The sequence below is a fragment of the Vulpes vulpes genome, unplaced genomic scaffold (assembly GCF_048418805.1).
Source record: "Vulpes vulpes isolate BD-2025 unplaced genomic scaffold, VulVul3 u000000643, whole genome shotgun sequence".
Lineage (NCBI taxonomy): Eukaryota > Metazoa > Chordata > Mammalia > Carnivora > Canidae > Vulpes > Vulpes vulpes.
In genome coordinates this window covers 396253-416983 of record NW_027325793.1, presented here as the reverse complement: position 1 = coordinate 416983, position 20731 = coordinate 396253, and the positions used below count along the sequence as shown (strand labels likewise).

At 52.9% G+C, this 20731-nt stretch overlaps 1 protein-coding gene and 1 long non-coding RNA gene across 3 annotated transcripts in view; one reads left to right on the top strand and one right to left on the bottom strand.

Annotated features, from left to right (window-relative positions):
* The first annotated feature begins 881 nt into the window (after positions 1–881).
* Positions 882–20731, top strand: part of LOC140597400 (small G protein signaling modulator 1-like) — a 49661-nt gene continuing 29811 nt past the window's right edge. For both annotated transcript variants that reach the window (XM_072745665.1, XM_072745666.1), the window contains exons 1-2: positions 882–1025; positions 1130–1173. In XM_072745665.1, the coding sequence (XP_072601766.1) occupies positions 1007–1025; positions 1130–1173 (63 nt within the window). In that variant the 5' untranslated portion in view covers positions 882–1006. The remainder of the gene's footprint in view (positions 1026–1129; positions 1174–20731) is intronic.
* LOC140597404 (uncharacterized) lies at positions 7185–12888 on the bottom strand. Its single transcript, XR_011999240.1, has 2 exons — positions 11806–12888; positions 7185–10035 (listed from the first exon to the last, which is right to left on the bottom strand). It is a non-coding gene; the product is annotated as an uncharacterized lncRNA (long non-coding RNA).

The window sequence follows — 20731 nt, the reverse complement described above, 5'->3', positions numbered from 1 at the left end:
TACAAACGTGAGATAAACATAAATCAGAGAAATACATTAAGCAAATCTTCAGTGGCCAAAATGAGGGGAAAAAGTGGAGTCACTCATCTTTTGGGTACTCTGGGACACGTAAGAATCTCTGCCAAAAGACTCGGTATTTCAAGGACAAGAGATTGAAGAGCCTAACGTGAAAATCTCTTACGTAGGTCTGGGGGTTGAAGTTAAACTATTGATAAGAACAGAGAAATTCCACAGAAAGAATTTAACCAAACAACCGATTTCTGGTTTCGTACCTTCACATTCAGGGTCCAGAGTTCTCTAGAAAGGCACACCCCCAACAAAAGATTTAGAGAGTCTGAATATAAAGCCTTGCTAAGCAGTTATTCAAATCATACTTATCAAACAAATGAATAAATCTCGAGTGAGAGTCAACAGAAAGCCAAAGAACAAGATTCTCAATAATAACAATAATACTAATGATTAATAATAATAGAGCAGCTATCTCGTAATATCGCAGGGTCACGCCCCCAGCGGAAGGCAGGTGCCAAACCGCCGAGCAACCCGGGCGTCCCATATTCTGTCCATTTTAGAGATGAGAACACTGAGGCCCAGAGAGCGTCAGGAACAGTCCCACCGGCTCCCGCGGCCGCCTCCAGCCTGGCACCGAGCGGACGTCCAGGAAGGGACGCAGCCCCGCCCCGCCCCGCCCCGCCCCGCCCCGCCCCGCAGGGGGTGGGACTGCGGCGCCGCGCGTGGTGGGCGGGGCTGCCCGCGGGGGCGGGGCGGGGCCGGGCGAGGCCTGGGGCGTGCGCGCGGCCCGGAGGACCCTCCCGCTGGGCGCCCGGCCGCGCGGCGGCGGCTCGGGAGGGGCGGGGCGGGGCGGGGCGGGGCGGCCGCGCGGGGGGCCCTGACGTCACCGGGCCCTCGGCCCCGCCCCGCCGCGGCTGCTGCAGCCGAGCCCGCGAGCGAGCGCCGCCGCCGCCGCCGCCGCCGCCGCCGCCCGGTCGGGAACGCAGCGCGCGCGGCCATGGCCTCGGGCCCCGCGGGTAAGCGGGTGAGCGGGCGCGGGGCGCGGGGGCGGCGGGAGGGCGGCCCGTGCCCCCGCCCCCAGCGCTCGGCTGACCCGCCGTCCCCCCGTCTCGTCCCACAGAGGCGGACACGCGGCAGAGGCTGCTGCGCACTGTCAAGAAGGAGGTAGGTGCCGGGGGTGGGGTGGCCGGGGGCGCGACCCTGCGGAGGGAGCCGCCGGAGCTCCCCCGGGGGAAGGGTCTCCAAAGGGGTGGGGGCCCGTGGCAGCGGGGCGGCCACCTGAGCTGTGGGGCTCACCTGGTAGGACTGGAGGCGGGTGAGTTGGGGGTGGGGGCCTCAGGTACGGGGTCGATGCTTGGCTGCTGTGTGTAGGGGCGGACGCAGCGGGAGGGCCGCCCCCGATGGGGCACACCCGGGCGTGTCTGGGTAGGACCCCCTCTTGTGGAGGAGCAGGTGGGTGGGTCTCATTAAGGGGAGGCAAGCACCTGGGGGCTGACTGGACTTACTGGGAGGTGAGGGGCTGGGTAGGGCTGCAGAAGGAGGACCAGACTTCGGGAAAAGGGAACGGTTCACTTTGGGTAACACCCCCCATCTCCCCTTCCCCACAAGTCTCAGTCCTTAGAGCCGCCCCCAGGAGCTTGGGGACTCCCTCCCCGAAAGTCCCTGGTCATTGGGTTGCACCATCTGTGGGCCTGTGCCAGGGCGTCTTGGCAGGCGAGTTCCCCTCGCCCACCCCTGCCCACCCCTGCCCACCCCCCCACCCCCGACACGCAGTAGGGTGCGAATCAGGCAGGGTTCACCTGCCCCTCCGCCCCCTTCACTCTCCTTGGGGCCAGCTGGGAGCCCAGTCTAGCCTTTAGCGAATAGCCCTCGACTTCCCGGAGAGGGGCGAACCTGCAGTGGTGGGTTCCTGGGAAGCATGTAGATGCCCGGACTGTGTGTGGAGCACGCTCACTCCTGTGTGGGCGCCGACATGTGCTGTGAGTGTGTGTCTGAGGCTGTCTGTGCATCTGCCTGGAGGTAACCAAGTGTGTCTCCGTATTGCGTGTACATGTGTCTGTGTGTGGATCTGTTTTTGTGAGTATGGTGTGTGACCGTGTGATGCGTAAGTCTCTGCGTGCGTGAGTGAGGCTGCGACCAGGTATGTGTGACTGTATGTGTGTGTGCTGCCCTCCTTATGCTGCCTCACATCCCTCACCTGGGACCCGATCGCTGTTGAGCGGCATCACCTCTGTACCTTGAGTCCTCAGCCCGAGATCACAGAGGGCTGTAGACCTTGGGGCTGGCCTGATTGCGTGTGTGTGTGTGTGTGTGTGTACGCATGCGTGTGCACACACGAGGAGGGTGTCAGCCTGGTGTCAGCACTGAGCACCCAGAAGCCCCTCCCTGCATGGTGGCAGTCAGCCATCAAAGACAGCCTGGAAGAGGGGACCTGTGGCTGCCCCTCCCTCCTCAGAAAGCATGGGCGCATGTTGTGCGTAGGTCTCTGTGTGGCATGTCTCGTGTTGTTCAAAGAATCAGCTCTAGAGCTAGTTGTATATTCTGGCATTTCTGAATAAGGATCCGTAATGAGGGATGTGGAGTTCCTCAGAAAGGCCCAGAACTTTTCAGTTTGGCCCTCTTAGAGGCATTGTGGGACCTGAAGAAAGCTCTATCTAGATAGACCATCTTTCCAACAAAACCTGCACACCTGCAATTTTCTGATGACGAGTTGGTGGAGGGTGTCTTATAGAAACTCTCTCAAAAGCCTTCAGGTTAAAAGCCTGTAGTCTCTTTGTTCATTGTTTAAACCTAGATGTAATTTGTACTCCCCGGAGATTGTCACATGGAATGGCTGTGTTTTCTTTTCTTTTGAAGCGTTTAGTTATTATTCATGAGAGACACACAGAGAGAAGCAGAGACACAGGCAGAGGGAGAAGCAGGCTCCCTGTGCGGAGCCTGACGCGGGACTCGATCCCAGGACCCCGGGATCAAGCCCTGAGCCAAAGGCAGACACTCAGCCACTGAGCCACCCAGGCATCCCCGGAATGGCTGTTTCTCAGGAAATGGCTTGCTGGTTCAATGGAAGGGGTCTACGGGTAGAAGAGCCTGGGAGCAAGGCGTCAGGGAGGGCAGTGCCTCTCGGTATCTGCTTCTGGGCAGGGCTTCAGCTGGGCCTTTGGCCTGGTTCTGCCAGGAGCTCCCTTGGTGCCCTGGACAAGTCCTTTCCTCTCTCAAGGACTCAGTTTCCACAGCTGGAGAAAGAGGCATTGGTGCAATGCTCCTGGAGGTCCTACCCATGTCAGTCTAGTTTGGAATATCGGCAAGCTGTGGAGGACACGTTGCCTCCAGTGACCAGAGTTGTCAGCTTGCATCCTCTGTCCTGGGAGCAGCCGAGTTTGGGGCTTAGAATGAGCTTTCTGCCTGGCCTAAGGCTGAGGCCATCACTTGATCAGAGGGACCCCTTGGCATCCTGCTTGGTGCCTGAAGGGGTCAGGGACAGAACCTCGCAAGTTTGGGCAAAGGTCCTTGACCCTGGATCTGCAGTCAGAAGGCAGGTTTATAGCCACAAGTTGGTGGCTGATTCTAAATTCTGCATTTCTCAGGGCACATCATTTCAGTAATCAGAGTTTCCATAGAGTGGGTACTATTCTGTGCCGTATCCTGTGTACACGGTGACTTTATGAGGTGACTGAGGCTGCCCCCATTTCATGGACAAGGAAACCAAGCCTGGAGACGAGGTGTGGATTGCTCAAGAGAACACAGCCAAGAAGGTGCAAAGCCGGGGACTTAACCCCCCAGATCTGTCTGACATCAGAGCCAGGCTCTTACCTCTATATCCTAAACGTGCTCATCCGTGTCTCCACGGCACCACAGTCTCAGCTGTGGATGGAATGATTTCCATCTTACAGAGGTGAAAAATGGCCCAGACGGGATAAGTGATTTCTCAAGGGCACAGAAGCAGTCAAGGGAAGACAAGTTCAAGTCTTCTATGAACCCCTTGTTCAGCATGGGTGCCCCTAAGGGCGTGGCGATGAGTCCATGCCCCACCGAAGCAGACCTCCTCTCTCCTTGCCTTCCTCTGCCCACCTCTTGGGAGAGCATCTTGTCCCAGTATCAGAGAGCCAGTCTTCAATGGAATGGTGGAGGCAAACTCTTTGCGTAGAAATCTGGGAGTCAAGTCTGCTCTTCCTTCTCCTCATCTTTTGGGTTCAGAGAAGTCACATCCCTGCCTGTCATAGCCTCATCCAAAGGTACCTCCCGTCATTCTTCCTGGAAAGGGTGGCTTAACAGTCAGTTTCTTTAGACAAGGTTTGCAAGCTTGGGCTGAGCCACAGAAGCCAGAAAAGCCAGCAGCGGCTATGGGGCTGGAAGCTCTGTCCTGTGCTGACTCTGGGAGCCAGTAGGACTCAGAACCATGAAGCAGGTCAAGAAAGGAGCATTGGGCTCACCCAGAGCTGGGTTCAAATTCTGACATGTTTATTTACTGAAGGGTGTCTGTGTGCCAGACACAGGACTGGGCTCTGCGGATGCAGCAGTGAATAAGAGAAGTCCTGCCCTCTTAGGGCTGACATTCCCATTTTGGTACACAGATCCTGATAGACATTCTGAGTGTAATTCAGAGGATTATGACAGCCTTTGCGCCAAGGTGTGAAGGAGAGGTACTTGGCACCACAAGAACATACAACAAGGTCAAGGTGGCCCAGGAAGGCGCCCTGGAGGAAGTGATGTTAAGAAGATACGTGAAGGGGATCCCTGGGTGGCGCGGTGGTTTAGCGCCTGCCTTTGGCCCAGGGCGCGATTCTGGAGACCCGGGATCGAATCCCACGTCGGGCTTCTGGTGCATGGAGCCTGCTTCTCCCTCTGCCTATGTCTCTGCCTCTCTCTCTCTCTCTCTCTCTCTGTGTGTGTGTGATTATCATGAATAAATAAAAATTAAAAAAAAAAAAAAAAGAAGATACGTGAAGGATGAGCACACCTTTAAGATGAAGGCAGGAGGTGGGAAGACAGAGGAGAACCATTCCTGGCAGAGGGAACTGCATATACAAAGACTTTGTGGCTGGAGGGAGCACCGTGAACTTGAGTGATGAGAGGACTCTGAAGTGGCTGGAGGACAGAGAGGAAGGAGCATGGTGCCAAATGCAGAGGGGCAGAGCTGGAAGTCCTATCCTAAAAGCACAGGGAAAACGGATGGGGAGGACAGGAGCTAGGTGGAGGAAGAGGGCGGAGCTAAACTTGATGGCTTGTAATTGCACAGCCTTAGAGGGGCATCTGTCTGTACCTTCACAAGGGTCTGAGTTTCAGTTTATTCCCAGTGAGGATGAAGATCACTTGTCAGGATAAGCGATGTGAAAACACCCACCACATTAGCCTGAGCTGCCTCTGGGCAGGCATCTTATTTTTTCTGTCTCCCCAGTGTCGCCCAGGAGATAGGGTGGCCTGGGTGAGATTTCCTGCAGTTAAACCCAATCAGCTCTATTCTGGCTCCACCCTGGCTCGCTTTGCCCTCCCCTCCTTTCTCCTCCCAGCCTCCAACCCTTAATTTTGTTTTGGTTCCCAGAGTGGCAGCTGCAGGGACCGGCTTCTTGTTGCCATGACGACTGCCATTAAAGGAGCCAGCCACTTGAGCCAGGTTGATAACGGAAGCCAAGTGACTAACAGCCTTGTTTTCTTGCCTTGGGCTAGGCCTGGGAGGCCTCTTAATTGGAAGAGACAAAAGCAGGTGCTTGAGGGCAGGAGGACAGACCCCCGGGGGAAGGAGGCAGGGGGATGAGGCCAGTGCTGGAGAGGAGGCTCTTGTGGACCTCTGCAAACTGGAGCTGGTATGAGAGCTGCCATGGGGAGCCCTTGCCACAGCGGCTGAGCTGGGCGCGTTTGGGGAGCTGTGCCTTCCAGCCTTGGGACAGGGTAGGGGTGTGACGGGATGGTGGAGGAGGGTTTCACATCCTAAGAAGATTGGAGGAAGTGAGAGAATCAACTGATGTTTCTACTGAGATCCCTGTGGTGCTTCCACTTGGATCTACTTCTTCTCAATAAAAGAGGGGCAACAGTTTTGCCCCCCAGGTGAGGTTGCTGGACACCGTATAGGTCATCGAGTTAAATTCGAATTCCAGATAAACAGAAGTAAAGTGCCTAGTGCTAAATCTGGCAGCCCTAGCCCAGGGGACATTTGGTAATGTCTGGAGCCATTTCTCCTCAAAAACGAGGGTGTGACTGACATCTAGTGGGTAGAGTCCAGAGATGCTGCTCAACCTCCTGCGATGCAGAGGACAGCCCCCCTCCCCCCCCCCCCCCCCACCAAGAAGTGTCAGCCCAGACTGGCACTGTGGTTGAGAGGGAGAAACCTCTGTGCTGGAAAACTCCTTCACTTCTTCATGACGGCCCAAGGAGGGAGGATACTTGTCTCCTTCGCTCCATAAAGGAGGAGCTGGAGGCACAGAGGGGTTAAGCAGCTCACTTTAAGGTCACACAGCCAGTCTGTGGAGAAGCCAGGATTCAAATCCTGCTTTGTCAGCTCTGAAGGGTGGCCTCACAGAGGTCCAGCAGAGTCCCCGGAGACATGGCTTGAGGTCAGGCGTATGTAGGGGAAGAGATGGGGCAGCAAAGGCCCGCTAGATGCACCCTGCTTGGGGCTTTGCTCCATTAGATGGCAGGGAGCTGTAGAAAATTTATGAGCAAGGAGGGTCTTGCTTGGACTTGGACTTCAGAAAGTATCAGCTGGTAACAGGTCCAAGATGGAGCTTTTTGCCACTTTTAGAAGAAAGCTTCCTCCTTTCTTTCCTGCCTCCTTCCTTCCTTTCCTTCCTTTCTTCTTTCCTTCCTCTCTATCCCACCTCCTCTCCCTCCTTCCATTCCTGACGTTTTTTGCTGCCTCCTTTCTTCCAGGAATATTTATTGAACATCAACTATGTACCAGGTACAGCTCTAGGAACTGTAGAAAAGGTGCAAAGCGACATCCCTGCTCACATGCTCTCATGAAGCATAGGATCTAGTTGGGGGACAGATAGATAAACAATAAATATATGCAGGCACCCCTTGGAGATATCGTGGGTTCAGTTCCAAGCCACCAGAAGAAAGCAAATATTGTGATAAGTCAAATCGAAGGAATTTTTTGGTTTCCCAGTGCATGTAAAAGTTGTGTTTACACTATAGTGTAGTCTATTAAGTGTGTGAAAGAATTATGTCTAAAAAAATAATATAATTATTATATTTTTAATATAATCATCTTAATCTAGAAATACTGTGTTATGTCACATATTACAATTAATTTTATTTTTATTTTATTGTACATATTGTATACATGTTTTAAGGGGAGTGGGAGGTGAAGGCTTCCAAAAAAAACCATTTTACTGCTAAAAAATGCTGACCATCATGAGTTTTCATAATCACTGATCACAGATCACTATGACAAACATAATAATAATGAGAAGTTTTGCAATATTGTTAGAATTACCAAAGTGTGACACAGAGTCAGGAAGTGAGCAAATGCTATTGGGAAAATGGTGCTGATACAGACTTGCTTGATGCAAGATGGCCACAAACCTTCAATCTGTAAAAAGAAAAAAAAGAAAAGAAAAACAAAAGTAGTGTCTGCAAAGTACAAGAAAGCAAAGTATGCCTGTGTTAGAAGTCACAAATGCTGTGAGGAAAATAAAGCTAGAAAGTGGGTGGAGAGTATCTGGGTAGCTCAGTGTTTGAGCATCTGCCTTTGGCTCAGATCGTGATTGCGGGTTCTGGGATCAAGTCCTGTATCAGGCTTCCCGCAGGGAGCCTGCTTCTGCCCCTGCCTATGTCTCTGCCTCTCTCTGTGTGTCTCTCCTGAATAAATAAATAGAAATCTTAAAAGAAAAGAACGAAAAGAAAAAGAAAGTGAGTGGAGCGGAATGGGCAGTGCTTTCCAGAGGAGGTGGTCAGGCATGGCCTCTGATACTATGACATTTGAGCAGAGACCTAAAGGGAAGGAGGGAACCCTGCTGACCTCTGCAGGAAAGGTGTTCCTGCCAGAGGGAACAGCATAGGCAAAGGCCCTGAGTCAGGAACGATGAATAGCAAAGAGGTCAAGGAGCCTGGAGTGGAGTGAACAGAAGGGAGGAGGAGACAGGTCAGAGAGGGAGCAGGAGGCCATTCCTGCAGGGTCTTGTGGCCCCCCCGGAAATGAGACGGGACCCGTGGGAGAATTTTGAACAAGGGGAGAAGCATGAATTCATCCACGTTGCGGACTGCTCTGGCCACAGCCGAGCAATAAATGCAGGGCACAAATCGGGGGCACAGAGTCTTTAGGCAAGAGAAGAAACTTCGCTGTTCTCTTCTGAGCTTTCAATTCTTAGGCTAGAAACCACAGCGCCTTACTCTGCCCCACTCCCCCACTGGCCAAATAGGGGTTCCAGAAATACTTGCCAGTCAAGTAGATGCAGGAATACTGGGTGTGGATATTTTGGGGTTCTCTGATGCTTATAGGGTTGACTCAGATCAGTTCACGTGTGTCGTGTTTTCAGGCTTAAGCTGGCAGAAATTCTCCTCGTGAATAATGCAGCCACATCCGTGCGGTGTGTTTTGATGCTTTTTTCAGGTCTCTGGCAATGCGGCTTCCAGGAGCTTTTGCTAGCACAGGGCCTGGTGGGCTTTAGCACCCTGGTTTGATGTGAGGAGGGTGGCAGGTGGGGCCTAGCTTTCCGGCTGGGTTATGTCTCCTGTGCAGTCTGGCTGGGTCTTCCCTGCAGTAACCTCTTGAAGGGCTCCGGGAAATGGTAGTGTAGCATTTGTTGCTGGTCGGCAGGTAGGAAATGGCATTTGTGCACCCCACTTGCTGGCTGCAGACCCCAGGATGGGAAGTGAGGACACCAAAGTCCTTGTCCCAGCGCTGCCCCTAACCACCTGTGGCCGCCCGCAGTTTCCTTCTGCCTATGCCATTCTGCTTTCCAAGTGGACGCAGTTGGACAGCTCCGGGATTCTAAGAACCTCAAACCATCAGATTTGGCCAGCATCCCTCCCCGAGAGCCAGGTCTCTCGCATTTTCTCAACAAGGAATTTGCCAAGTCTGTATTTAAGACCTATTAAAACTCGGTCACTGATAAGACCATCTGGGAATCTTCGTTCTGGTCAGGAAAAGCAAAGGCTCAACTAAAGGCATTCTAACAGGATAAAGATTTTTTTATTTCTTAAACAGTATTTACTGAGCATCTTATGGTGATGGCCTCATTTAATTGTCATGAAGCCACACAAAGTGGATAAAACACTGTCCCTTAAAGGTAAGGATAGTGACACACGGAGATGGCAAATAAGTCACCAAAGGTCACCGACAGTGTCAGTGGTACAGCTTGGATTCTGGCTCTGGAACCGGGCTCCGCATCACTCCGGAGCTGAAACCAATGACCTATCACATATGGTGATGAGCTCCTCTGAGCACGTGGAGTTGGCAAAAGGTCCAGGCTTTGGAATCGGACAGCCTTGTGTTCCAAGTTTGAGTCCTGCCATTTAGTGGATGCTTGGACCTTTCCAGCTTTGGTGTCCTCGTGCATCAGGTGGCGAGGGTATCCTGTACCGCGCAGCACTGCTGCGATGCTATCACTGCCAGGTATTCACCAGTATTTATGAAGGGACCAGGCAGAGTGCTTGGCTTACCCATTTAAGAGCAAGATAGAAATCAGTCGCAGAAGGACATTGTGCTGCCCTGTCTGGTCAGTCACATGAACTTGTAGATGTTCTCAGTGTAGGATCTTGCTCTCTTTGGGTAAGCCCCAGGCTGGGGGTGCTGCTGCCACAGGAGCAGTGCCGCAGACTGGGAAGAGGGTATTTGTTGGGGTCCAAAGGAACGAGCCCTTGAGCGGGGGTGGGGAAGGCTGAGTCTTGCCTGGCTGCCTCAACATCCTGAGGTGGGCAGTTGGATCTTCCCTCTGGGTCTGCTTATTCATTGGCCTCGTGGCAATAATCCCTCAGCTGAAGAAATTCTGACGCCCTTGTGAGCTTGCGGGTCTTGTCACTTAGCCACCGCGAGGCCCTGGATGAGCAGCTAAGTGCTGAAGGCCAGGGGGAGGCAGTGTACTTTTCCTTGAGTAGTAGAGGAAGACAAGAAATAAATAGATTCTTGTGCTTTTTCATTGGACAAACTTGAAAGAACTCAGTTTTGTAAAGGACAATAACCGTTCCTTTGGCAGTGAGTCTCCTACTTAAAAATCAGAGAACGGAAGCCTCAAGACTTGAGACTTGATGATACCTGGGACCTTGACTGGATTCTTCTTTAATTTTTAATTTTTATTATTTTTAATTTTTATTATTTAATTTTTATTATTTAGTAAATTACATTTAATTAGAATTATAGCAACTATCATGCATTTGTTTCCTTCTTTTTGAGAACTAGACATCTTTACAACCACCATTTATTAAATGCTGCTCTAACTTGCTTTGTTTGATCTCATTTAGTGCTCAAAGCGAGCTTCCTATAGAGTAGGTACAAATAGAGACTCTTCTTTACTGATGAGAGAAACTGAAGCTCAGAGAGGTTAAGAAACTGGACCAAGGTCACACAACTGAGACGTAGCACGGCGCGGTATTTTAGCCGGCTCCACCCATTTCAATTTGGATGATAACTTGCTAACCAAACCAGCTCAAACAATGAATAAATATATGAAGATCAAGCCAAGAGGGAAAGAGAGCCTTAAGAAATCGACGTTATGGTTTCAGGGGTTTGGGAAGTTTGGAGTGAGGCCAGCTTCAGGTATAGCTCTATCCAGGGGTTCCAATGATGTCATCAGGACCCTCTGTGTTTTCTGGTCTCTGCACTGATTTTCTCTGTGCTAGCTTTCTGCTTTGTTGGTCTCTGTGGGGAGGGAGAATGTTGCCCAGCTCTCAGGTTACAACCTGCCAGCTTGGCATCAGCAGACAGAGAGCTTCGCCTTCCCCCCCCAACCCCCCTGCTGTGGTTCTCCTGGAAGATTCAGGATTAGGTTTCATTGGACCTCCGCCCCAGTCACATATGGCTTTTGCGCCAATCACTCTGGGACTCATCGCTTAGATCTGTCAAGCTGGAGGGATGCTGTGGGGGTCAGCCCAGTGAGAGGGAGGGAGGGGACCCAGAGGAAGTCCAGGTGACATGACCAGGCAGGGACATGGGAACGAACTAGGCAGACAAGACACAGATGCCTGCCTGGGCAGGGTGAGGGCCCCAGCATCTGGAGCTCAGCCCCGCGGTGCGGAAGTGACCTCCTGGGTGCTAGGTGTCTGTGGGATCTAGGGGCCTGGGCAACCCTGAAGTTATGCAGACACTTTGTACTTGTTGTAGGGAGAGAGTATCCTCAGTACGTCTCTGAGGTCCACAACCCCAAAACCCAAATGCGGTTCAGAACCGCTCAGCAAGATGCTGGAATTTGAAGATGAATACAGTTTCCCCGATCTCGGCTTGCTCAGAAATGAAATGCTCCCTAGTTTGTAACCCAGTGAGCCCTCCAAAAACAACCACCCCTAACAACAATCATAATTAGCATTTACCGGGCACCTACTGTGTTCCAGACCTGCACCATCCAATTGGAGCCACTAGTGTTACATGTTTATATTTAAAGGAAGTAAAACTCAAATAAAAAAATCCTGTTGCTCAGTTGTCCCAAGTTTCAAGTAGCCGCATGTGGCTAGGGATCCCGTTTTGGACATTTTAGGCACAGAGCATTTTCCAGAAAGTTCTGTTGTGTCCTAGACATTGTGCTAAGTGCTCTACATCCATGAACATATTTCAGTCTTAAAACAGCTCAGAGGGGTAGGTCCTATTTATTATCCCTTTTTATAGAGGGGAGTAAATTGAAGCACGAAGGAAGTGAAGTGACTTACCCAAGGCCACACAGCTGGTGAGGGAGCAGAGCCAGGGTACTCACCCAGCCCTTGGATGTGATGCTTGGCTGCTTTTCCTCCCAGTGTAGGCTAGAGGTGGCTAATGTGTTTTCTGGCTCACCCTGTGCTGTTTGAAGCAACCATCTGGAATTCGTGTTCTTATCTCCTGTAGCTGCCCAGACCCCCAGAGAGAATTGAGGCCGCTCCAGCGTCTGTGCGTGCCTTCCTGATCCACGAGGCCCGTGGGTCTGAGGAAGTGGGGCGTGTTGCCAGGGGAGCCGCCTCACACAGCAGCAGAGCACCCAGGAGAGGGCTGGCCGGTCTCCAGGGCGTGGGCTGGGAATGTGAGACACGCAGGCTGTTTTCTCCGGGAATGGAGGGGCGGGGGATTGACTGTCTTCACAGTTCCATCATCTCCCTGAGTGGCTGTGTGCGGGAGGTGTAGCTGGGGGGACCTTTTTGCCAAAATGCCCCCAGGTGAATGCCCCAGAACCAGGCCCTTGCGTGACCTTCTCGTCAGGGGGTGTCTGAGCACCTGTGCAGGGCACCTGTGTGAGGGAAACCCAATCTCAGCGCCCAGAACGCCCTGCTTCCAGGTCAGGGCAGGTTGGCCAGTCCCTATACTCTGAGGGAACGATGCGTGGTGCCTATTTATAGCATCCCAGAAAAGGGTTAACTGGGGCTGTCCTAGCAGCAGCCCACTGAGAAACAGGCTTTTGCTTCCCTTGTAAGGCCCACAGCCATGTTTAGGGCAGGTGCTAAGAGGGAAGACTTTGCTAGCACTAGGACTCTGAAGATCCAGGTGCCATGGCTTCATCACCTATGTCCCCGCCCCCCCCCCCCTCTCTCCCACAGGCACAGATGGGGCTGCAGAAGGACCGTCCTGTGTCTCTGCTTTCATTATCCATCTGTGTGGATGTGGAGGGCAGGGTGGAAGTGTGTGGGTGGGAGGGTGGGGCAGGGCTGTTCTGGAACCGTGTATGAGAGAGAGCAAGAGTCCAGGAGAGGAAGCTTTGATCCGTTCACCAGCGGCTACTGGGCTCTCGCTGTGTGCCAGACGCCTTCAGACCCCTTCTCTGAGAAGGCCCCAGCCCTGTGCAGGCTGCGATGGGCTGAGGGCAGGGAGGAACCCATCTGGAAGGAGGCCCTTTGCCTATGTGCCGGAGCGTTGGGATCCCTGCTGACATCCTACAGTAGCAGCAGAGCACAGACAAGATATTTCCTTTTTTACTTTCTTCTTTTTTAATAATAGACTTTATTTTTTATAGCACGTTTAGGTTCACAATGAAACTGAACAGAAAGTACTGAGATTTCCTATACATCTCTTTATCTGCCCTAAAAATCCTCTGCGCTCTGCTGTTCATCCCTTTCTGCCCCCAACCCCTGGCAACCACTGATCTTTTTGCCGTCTCCATGGTGTTGCTCTTTCCAGAATGTCCTGCAGCTGCATTTGGACAGCATGTAGCCTTTTCAGATTCTTTGGTTTCAGTAATACGTGTTTCAGGTTGAAGGTTTCCCTCTTGCTACCATGATTCTCCATTGGAGACCTATGTGCAGAGGGGAGGGGGAGCTGGGTGGTATTGGGCACACCTGGGGAGGTCAGTGGTGAAAAGGTTTGGCAGGGCAGAGGTGGACCTGGCTGGTGCTGCAGGGCCAGGACTTCAGGAGCAGGGAGTTGGCCACCTGGGACTCCGAAGCTGGAGATGATTCAGATCCCAGCCTCTTCACGAACCAGATGGTCTCCATCCCTCCTAGCTCAGCTGCCTCATTGGGAAAATAGAGTAGTAGCAATGGCACCCACATGGCATGCTTGTTATGAATCTTTGGGGCTCATGGATGTGAAGCACCCACGTAGCTTGTGGGATGCACCAGTACGTATTGAATGAATAAATGGACCTACTGTGTGCCAGGCTCAGTGCAGGGCAGATGGTCGTGGGTTCGAGTCCACACTCTGCCACTCAAAAGCCATGTGCACGGGCAGCCCCGGTGGCGCAGCGGTTTAGCGCCGCCTGCAGCCCAGGGCATGATCCTGGAGACCCGGGATCGAGTCCCACATCAGGCTCTCTGTGTGGTGCCTGCTTCTCCCTCTGCCTGTGTCTCTGCCTCACTCTCTCTCTCTCTCTGTCTCTATGAATAAATAAAATAAAATCTTTAAAAAATAAAATAAAAAAATAAACTTAAAAAAAAAAAGCCATGTGCAAAAAAAAAAAAACAAAACAAACAAACAAAAAAAGCCATGTGCTCTTGGGCAAGTATTTGACCTCACCAAGACTCAGTTTCCTCATCTGTAAAAATATGCACCCACACCCATCTCACCTAATTACCCTGAGGATTCAATAAAATAATGCCCCAAGCATGGTGCCAGGCTCAGCGAACACCTCATAAATAAGTGTGTAAAGCACTTACTGTGCGGCTACCACTGTGTTAAATGCTTTTGATGTATTATCTTATGCCTGTGAGGCAAATACAGATACCCATTTTACTGATGGGAAAGATTTGCCCAAGATTCTGTGCAAGAGCTGGGGTTTGAATTCTGGAAGTTTGACTCTAGAGCCCAGTGCTCATAGCTGACCATTGGAGCTTGGAAGGGGAGGAGGAGGAGGTCCCATCAACTTTGCCTAGGGGGTGGGGGGTGGGGGTGGCTCGGGAAGGAGGGCAGAGGACACCTTAGTGAGTCCCAGAAGATGCAGTGGTTTTGCCAGAGCTGGAGATGGAGGTCGGAGTGGGTGAGGATATCAGGTGCAGGGGACTGCACAAAGCACAAAGCAAAGGCAGGGGTGGGAATCCTACAGAAGGAATGGCACAAGTGACCGAGCTGGGCGGGGGAAGGGGCGGGGAGGGGACAGGATGTGGCAGGAAAGGAAGGTAGGGCCCCATGGTAGAAGCAGTCACAGCTCGCAGCCCTGTTCCAGGCCTTCCCAACTCACCTCCTGTGCGCCCCCTCCCCCATAAGAAATTAAAAAATAAAAAGCCGCCAGCTATTTCCATGTCGTGCCTTTCCCTGCCACATTGTCCTTCCATCTGTTCCTTCCTTTGAGCTCTAGGGTGGCTGGGGGGGGGCGGGGGCAATTGCAGGGGCAGCATTTTCCTCCTCTGGTTTAGAGTTGGAGAAACCAGAGAGTTCAGTTCTGTTTGTACCTTAGATCTTGAGCATCACCTCCTCCAGGAAGCCCTCCCTGACCGCTAGACCTACCTCATCAGCTCAAGTTCCTTTGTTATTCTCCAAGAACTAAATTCTTTTGCTGCAGGGAACTGGCCTACTTTTTTGTTGTCATGTACCCATTTGTTGTACTTGGTTAGTATCTGTCTCTGTAGACTGCCATGTCCACAAGGGCAGGGATTCTATCTGCTCGTCATCTTGTACCAAACTCCTAGGAGGTGCTCCATAAATGTTAAGTGAATGAGGGACAGCTGTGGTTCTTGTGAAGGGAAGTGCTGGGAAGGCAGGTGTTGGCAGAACATGGAAGAGGTACATTTATCCCTGCTTGGGTATGGAGAGTCCAGGAAGGCTCCCAGAAGGAGGTGACACCTGGGCTGAAGCCTGAGTTGCACTTAGCTAGCTGCAGCATGTCGGGAGGGACCCTTGGCAGAAGGCATATGTGGGCAAAGGCACACCCACGGCTGGGTCTGAGGGCCCGCGGTCCGAGGCGGGGCTGGACATGCTGGCCTGCTAGGGCATGTGCATCTCGCCCTCAGCATCCAGGAGGCCCACCCGGGAGGCAGAGCTGACCTCTGCTCATTCCCCTCTCCTCCTCACTTTGCCCAGATGCTGCGAGCTATTTTTAAAAGTCACCCTGAAGGCGGTCCAGACACCCTAAATGAACCGGCCTTTCCACTGTGAGTTTCTCGCGGCCGGGAGAGGCAGGGGGCCTCCATCTCATTAGCTCCTGCTGGCTCAGCATTACTCACCCAGCTGCACTGCCAGGCGCCAACCACCCAGGACCCCAGCTGGGGTGAGCTGTGCTCTGAGCCAGCACCGAGGCAGCAGGACTTGGAGGAGCAGGTGGCAGCTCGGCTGGTTTTTATTTTGGCCTAATGTGAGCCACAGGCACAGTGCTGGGTGCTTTATGCCAGGGGTCCCTGTGGCCAAATCCAGCCTGTGTGTGCACTGCCCTTAAGCCAAGAATGGTTTTTACATCCTAAAAAGGGGTGTGAAAACGAGAGAGGATGGGACATAGACGGTATGTGGCCTGAAAATAGGTTTGACAGATTTAGCAAATAAAAATTCAGATCGCCTGCTGAAATTTGAATTTCAGAAAAACCAGAGAATCTTTTAGTATAAGCCTGCACAGTATCTGGTACATACTTAGACTAAAAGAAATTCCATATGTATTTGAAGTTTAGATTTCACTGGGCAGCCTGTGTTTTTATCTGGCGGTCCTGCTGTAAAACCTGAAGTGTTTGCTCTCTGACCCTTCACAGAAAACGTTTGCCCACCCTGGCCTTGAACACAGAGCAAATGAGATCAGGTGCCAGAGGGCCTTAAAGACACTGGAACCAAACCTGATGAGCATGAGCTGCTGGCGTGTGTTACTAATATAATCAGAGTGATCGATCACCCAACATAGATTGAGCACCTCCTGTTTGCCCAGCGCTGTCCTAGAGATGGACAGTACACACATAAGCGTGCAGGTGTATAGTGAAAGTCAGGCCGTGATAAATTCTAAGCAAAAGTATACAGCAGCAGAAGGGGGTAGAGAGTGACATGCATGAAGCTTTTACACTGTGTGGTTCTGAGCTCCTGCTCCCATTCTGAGCGCTGTGCATGCTTTTTTCATGAAATCTGCACATAGCAGCCCTGACAGGTGGTATATCATCTCCATTTCACAGATAAGGAAACTGAGGCCTGAGGTCATCCAGCCAATGGCAGAATTGGAATTTGACCTGAGCCTGGTGACTCCTGATCTCCTATTCTTACTGGCTTTACTAAGGTGCCTCCCTTTATAGGATGCCAGCTGTATTATGCTGGGTCCTGTTAGAGGCCCTCTGCTGATACTTTCCATAATCCTTATGGGAGCCTTGCACGCTGGGCTGTATTATTCCGATCCAGGCATAAAAGCGGTGAGCACGGCACTGTGTGGAGAGGCAGCCGGGAGTAGTGAGTTGATCTGGAACCTAGCAGGGTTCCAGGTGGGCCACGTGAGGCTATCTGGGTATCAGTGGGCAGGTGGCAGGAATGGGGTGGGGAGAAGGCACGGCAGGCCGGGGAGCCCCCACGAGTCCCGTCTTCCTGCTTTTCGGATTGGCCTCGGTTTCCCTGCCTGCCTTCCTCCTGAGATTGATTACTTCTCCTGTGTGCTATTGAAATATTTGCAGGTGGAGGGTGGGAGGGCGGGGCTGGTTCCTGAATTTGCAGGGTGGGGCTGACAGGGGTTGATGGTCTGAGATCCCACGAGCAGGGGTGGGGCCAGGCCACTGCCCCAGAGGCCAGTGAGGTCCTAAATAGCCCCTGGATGGGAAGCTGGGGTAAGTGCATCGAGCTGAAGGGCCCCATAGCTCACACTCATGAATATCTACTGTGGGCCGGCCCTGAACTAGGCAGTCCCTATCCTCTAAGACTGGCTCCTGTTTGTAGAATTCCTACCATGTGCCAGGCACTGTCTCCACAGGGCTCTTGCAAGGCTCCCGTTACCCAATGAGGCAGGGACACTATGATCATCCACCCTATTTGACAAGTGAGGAAGCTTGTCCAGCATCATGAGTGGTCAAGGATTCGATGTCAGGTCAGTGACTCCACATTCTGGCTCCTAGCCTCTCCACTGCCTCCTAACATCCTGTCGTTAGAGCTAACAAGCTGGTTCTGAAGGAAGTGAGCTCCCCATCACTGGGGGAATGCAAGCAGATGTTGGAGGACTCCTTAGAATGGGTGCTAGACAGGGATGAAAGCTTCCTGACCACTGTGACCTTTGAGGTCTCCCTGCCCTGAAGAGGCCCCCACAGGACATGGGTGGCAGAGTCCGGTCCGGGTGACTCAGGACTCCTGACTTGCAGTTAGTGCTTCTTTGGTCTCCATGTTGGGTGAGACCTAGGAATCCCTTTCTCATAGGTTTCTCAGCACTTTGGGATTTTAGAGGGCCTGACCCCTTTCTGGGCAGGGCTGGAGGCATTGCTGACTGTGAGACCTAAGTTCAAGAGGTCCTGACCATGCCCTTTCCTGGTTTTGTAACCTTAGGGCAAATTGCATAAACTCTTGTGAACCTCAGTTTATGCAGCTTTAAAATGGGGATGATGATGTTCCTGTGAGGATTAAACAAGGTATTCTGTACAGAGACCCCGGCACATAGTAGGTGCTCAGTAAACATACTCTCTCACTCTAAGCTGGGCAATAACAAAAGCATTTTGTTCAAAATGGCCTCCAACTTCTGCTATGAGACAAAGTATTTGTTAGAATAAAGGCCCTGGGTCTGATCGTGCCTCCTCTGCATGACCTGGGGTGGTTATCGAACAGCTCCCTGCCTCAGTTTCCCCATCTGGGAAAAGGGAATAATTCAGTAATCCACTTCATTTGGGTTGTCACGCTATATACAGTTCCAGGAACACAGTGAGTGCTCAAAAAATAAAAAATGGCAGCAAGCTTTAGCATCATGAAACTTCTACTATGTCCTAGCCAGGCCTGCCCTTTTGCAAACAGCAGCCCATTTAACCGTCGCCCTGGACACGAGGGGTTGAGCCGGGATGCAGATGGAGGTCTGTGGGCCTCGAGTCCCAGCTACCACAGCCACTGCCTCTGTGCTGCCTGAATCACACATGATCCCAGGGCTGAAGATTAGAGAAATCACAGAGGCTGGGGAGGGGCCGGGAGGCCACCTGCCACTGCCACCATGCCCAGACCACCCCAGGTCCCTCACATCTGTCAGCTTTCACAGCCGACTGAGTCCAAGCTCATGCCTGGCGCCTGAGAAGGGAAAGGTGGTTGAACTGAATTTCAGAGGCCTTCTGTGGCCCTCTCCCTCACCCCCCCAGGTCTGGCCAGTTCCCTGGGGATGGGGCCCGCCCTCGAGGGTGTGGGTCACAGCCTCTTCCTGCAGCCCTTGCTCTCTCCTGGGAGGCTCTCAGCGTCCTTCCCAGGGAGACTTCTGCCCCACCCCGCTGCCTTTTTAATTTCCTCTTCTGGCCTCAGGCTGGCAGCCTGTTACTAACTTCTGGAGACGGGTTCTAGCCCACAGCTGGGAGCCAGCAGAAGTGGGGGGCACCTCACTTGTCAGGGCCCCTCCCCAGGCTGAGCACTACCCACTACCCACGGGTGCTGCATTTGCACCTCCACCACCCACCCCACCCCAGATCCATCCCCAGGACAAGAGTCCTGGAGCCAGCCTTCCCTGGGGATTGCCCTTCCTGAGTTTCAGAGTCCACAGCGATAAACGGACAACCTTCTCCACTCTGCAGAGTTTGGACTTGAGACAGCGCGTGTGTCCAGTCTGGGTAACGATAGGAAACAGAGGATTCCCCCAAAGGGAGTACAGTAAGGTGAATTTAATAAAGGCACTACTGACCAAGGCAGGGTGGGGTGCGCCAAGGATGCAGCACCCTGTGGTGGTAATAGTGAGGAAGCCGCAACTGTTACCTCCCCTGGTCTGACATGGGGCCCAGGAGAGGTGGCCAGAAGGGGCTGGCTGTGTGGGGAAGGTCCCAGACAGGAGCCGTGACTGCTGAATCTCTTCCTAAGGATTTTGGGACAGCTTCCTGTTTTCTATCCTCTCGCACCTCCTGCTGCCATCTGAGCTTGCGTGCGATTTCCTTGGAGAGCTTGATAAACATCCTGGAGTTGCTGATTCCATGGGTCGGAGGCCAAGCATTTGTGTCTCTACCAGGTCCCACCTGGTGCTGGTGCTGCTGGCCCTGCTGGGCAATGTCACATTTGCCCTGTGCCTGTCTTAGCTTGTCCTACCTTTTGGCTCATTGGAGTGAAAGGTCGTCCTGGGCAGGACTGTTTGACTCCATCCCTGCTGCTCTGTGCCCTCAGTGCGAGGGCCTCCTGCCGAACTGCATTCATGAGCATTTGAACTGTTTACGACGACGTCTCCCTGTTGACTGTTGCTCACATGTGTGCATGCTTTGGCTTGGCGGTACCTGAGTGGAGGCCATTGTGGAGATGGAGGTCAGCATGCAGGCTTATTTGGGTATGCCTTTGGGATTGACACCCGGGGAGCAGAGTGAAGCAAGCAGGAGAGGGCCAAAGGAGAAGATGGGCCACGGGGCTTTCATGGAAGCGCCACGGCGAGTTCCCAGGGAGCTTTGTGGCCCTTCAAAGCTGTCCCAAGCTGGGGCGAGGATGCCAAATCTTCAGGGCCCGCCTGCTCCAGTCTCTGGGTGAGGGCCACCCTGGGAAGCAGTGAGACCTTGGGGCAGGCTCTCCCTGTGGCTGAAGTAGTCCCCTGTCCTCTAAGGGACTGGCAACCCCTCTAAGGGTTCTCCAGCACCCCCCTAAGCAGCCTCCAGTCCTGAAGGGTTCTGTGGGGCACACTGTGATACCTACCATGTGATCAGCTCTTGTCCAAGGGGCCAAGGAGGGGCCAGTAGCCTTCCCTGGACTCCGTGCCCCAACCTGGAAAGCCCTTTTGCTCTCCTCAAGCACACAGGAACCCCCCCCTCCCAAGAACTCTGCCCATGGTTTTTGCCAACAGCGGACTTCTGAATCTTAGTTTTGCTGGGCCAGGCCATCATGTAGCAGAGAGAGGCCAAAGCCCCCAGACTCCACCCCGGCTTGAGCTGAGCTGGGAAATAAGAGCACCAGTGTTGCTATGAACCACAGACAGTGGTTAGGGGGTCCTCCCGGCCTTCTGGAGAGAGGGAGAGTAAGAGGAAGGGGTTGTTTCCTCTGTTGTGTCACGGAGGGCGGTGACCCCAGTAAGTGCATCTGACCCCTGTTTCTGGAGTGGAGTGGAGTGGGCAGAGGCTCCCCTTGGAGTCAGATTGCCCAGCGTAG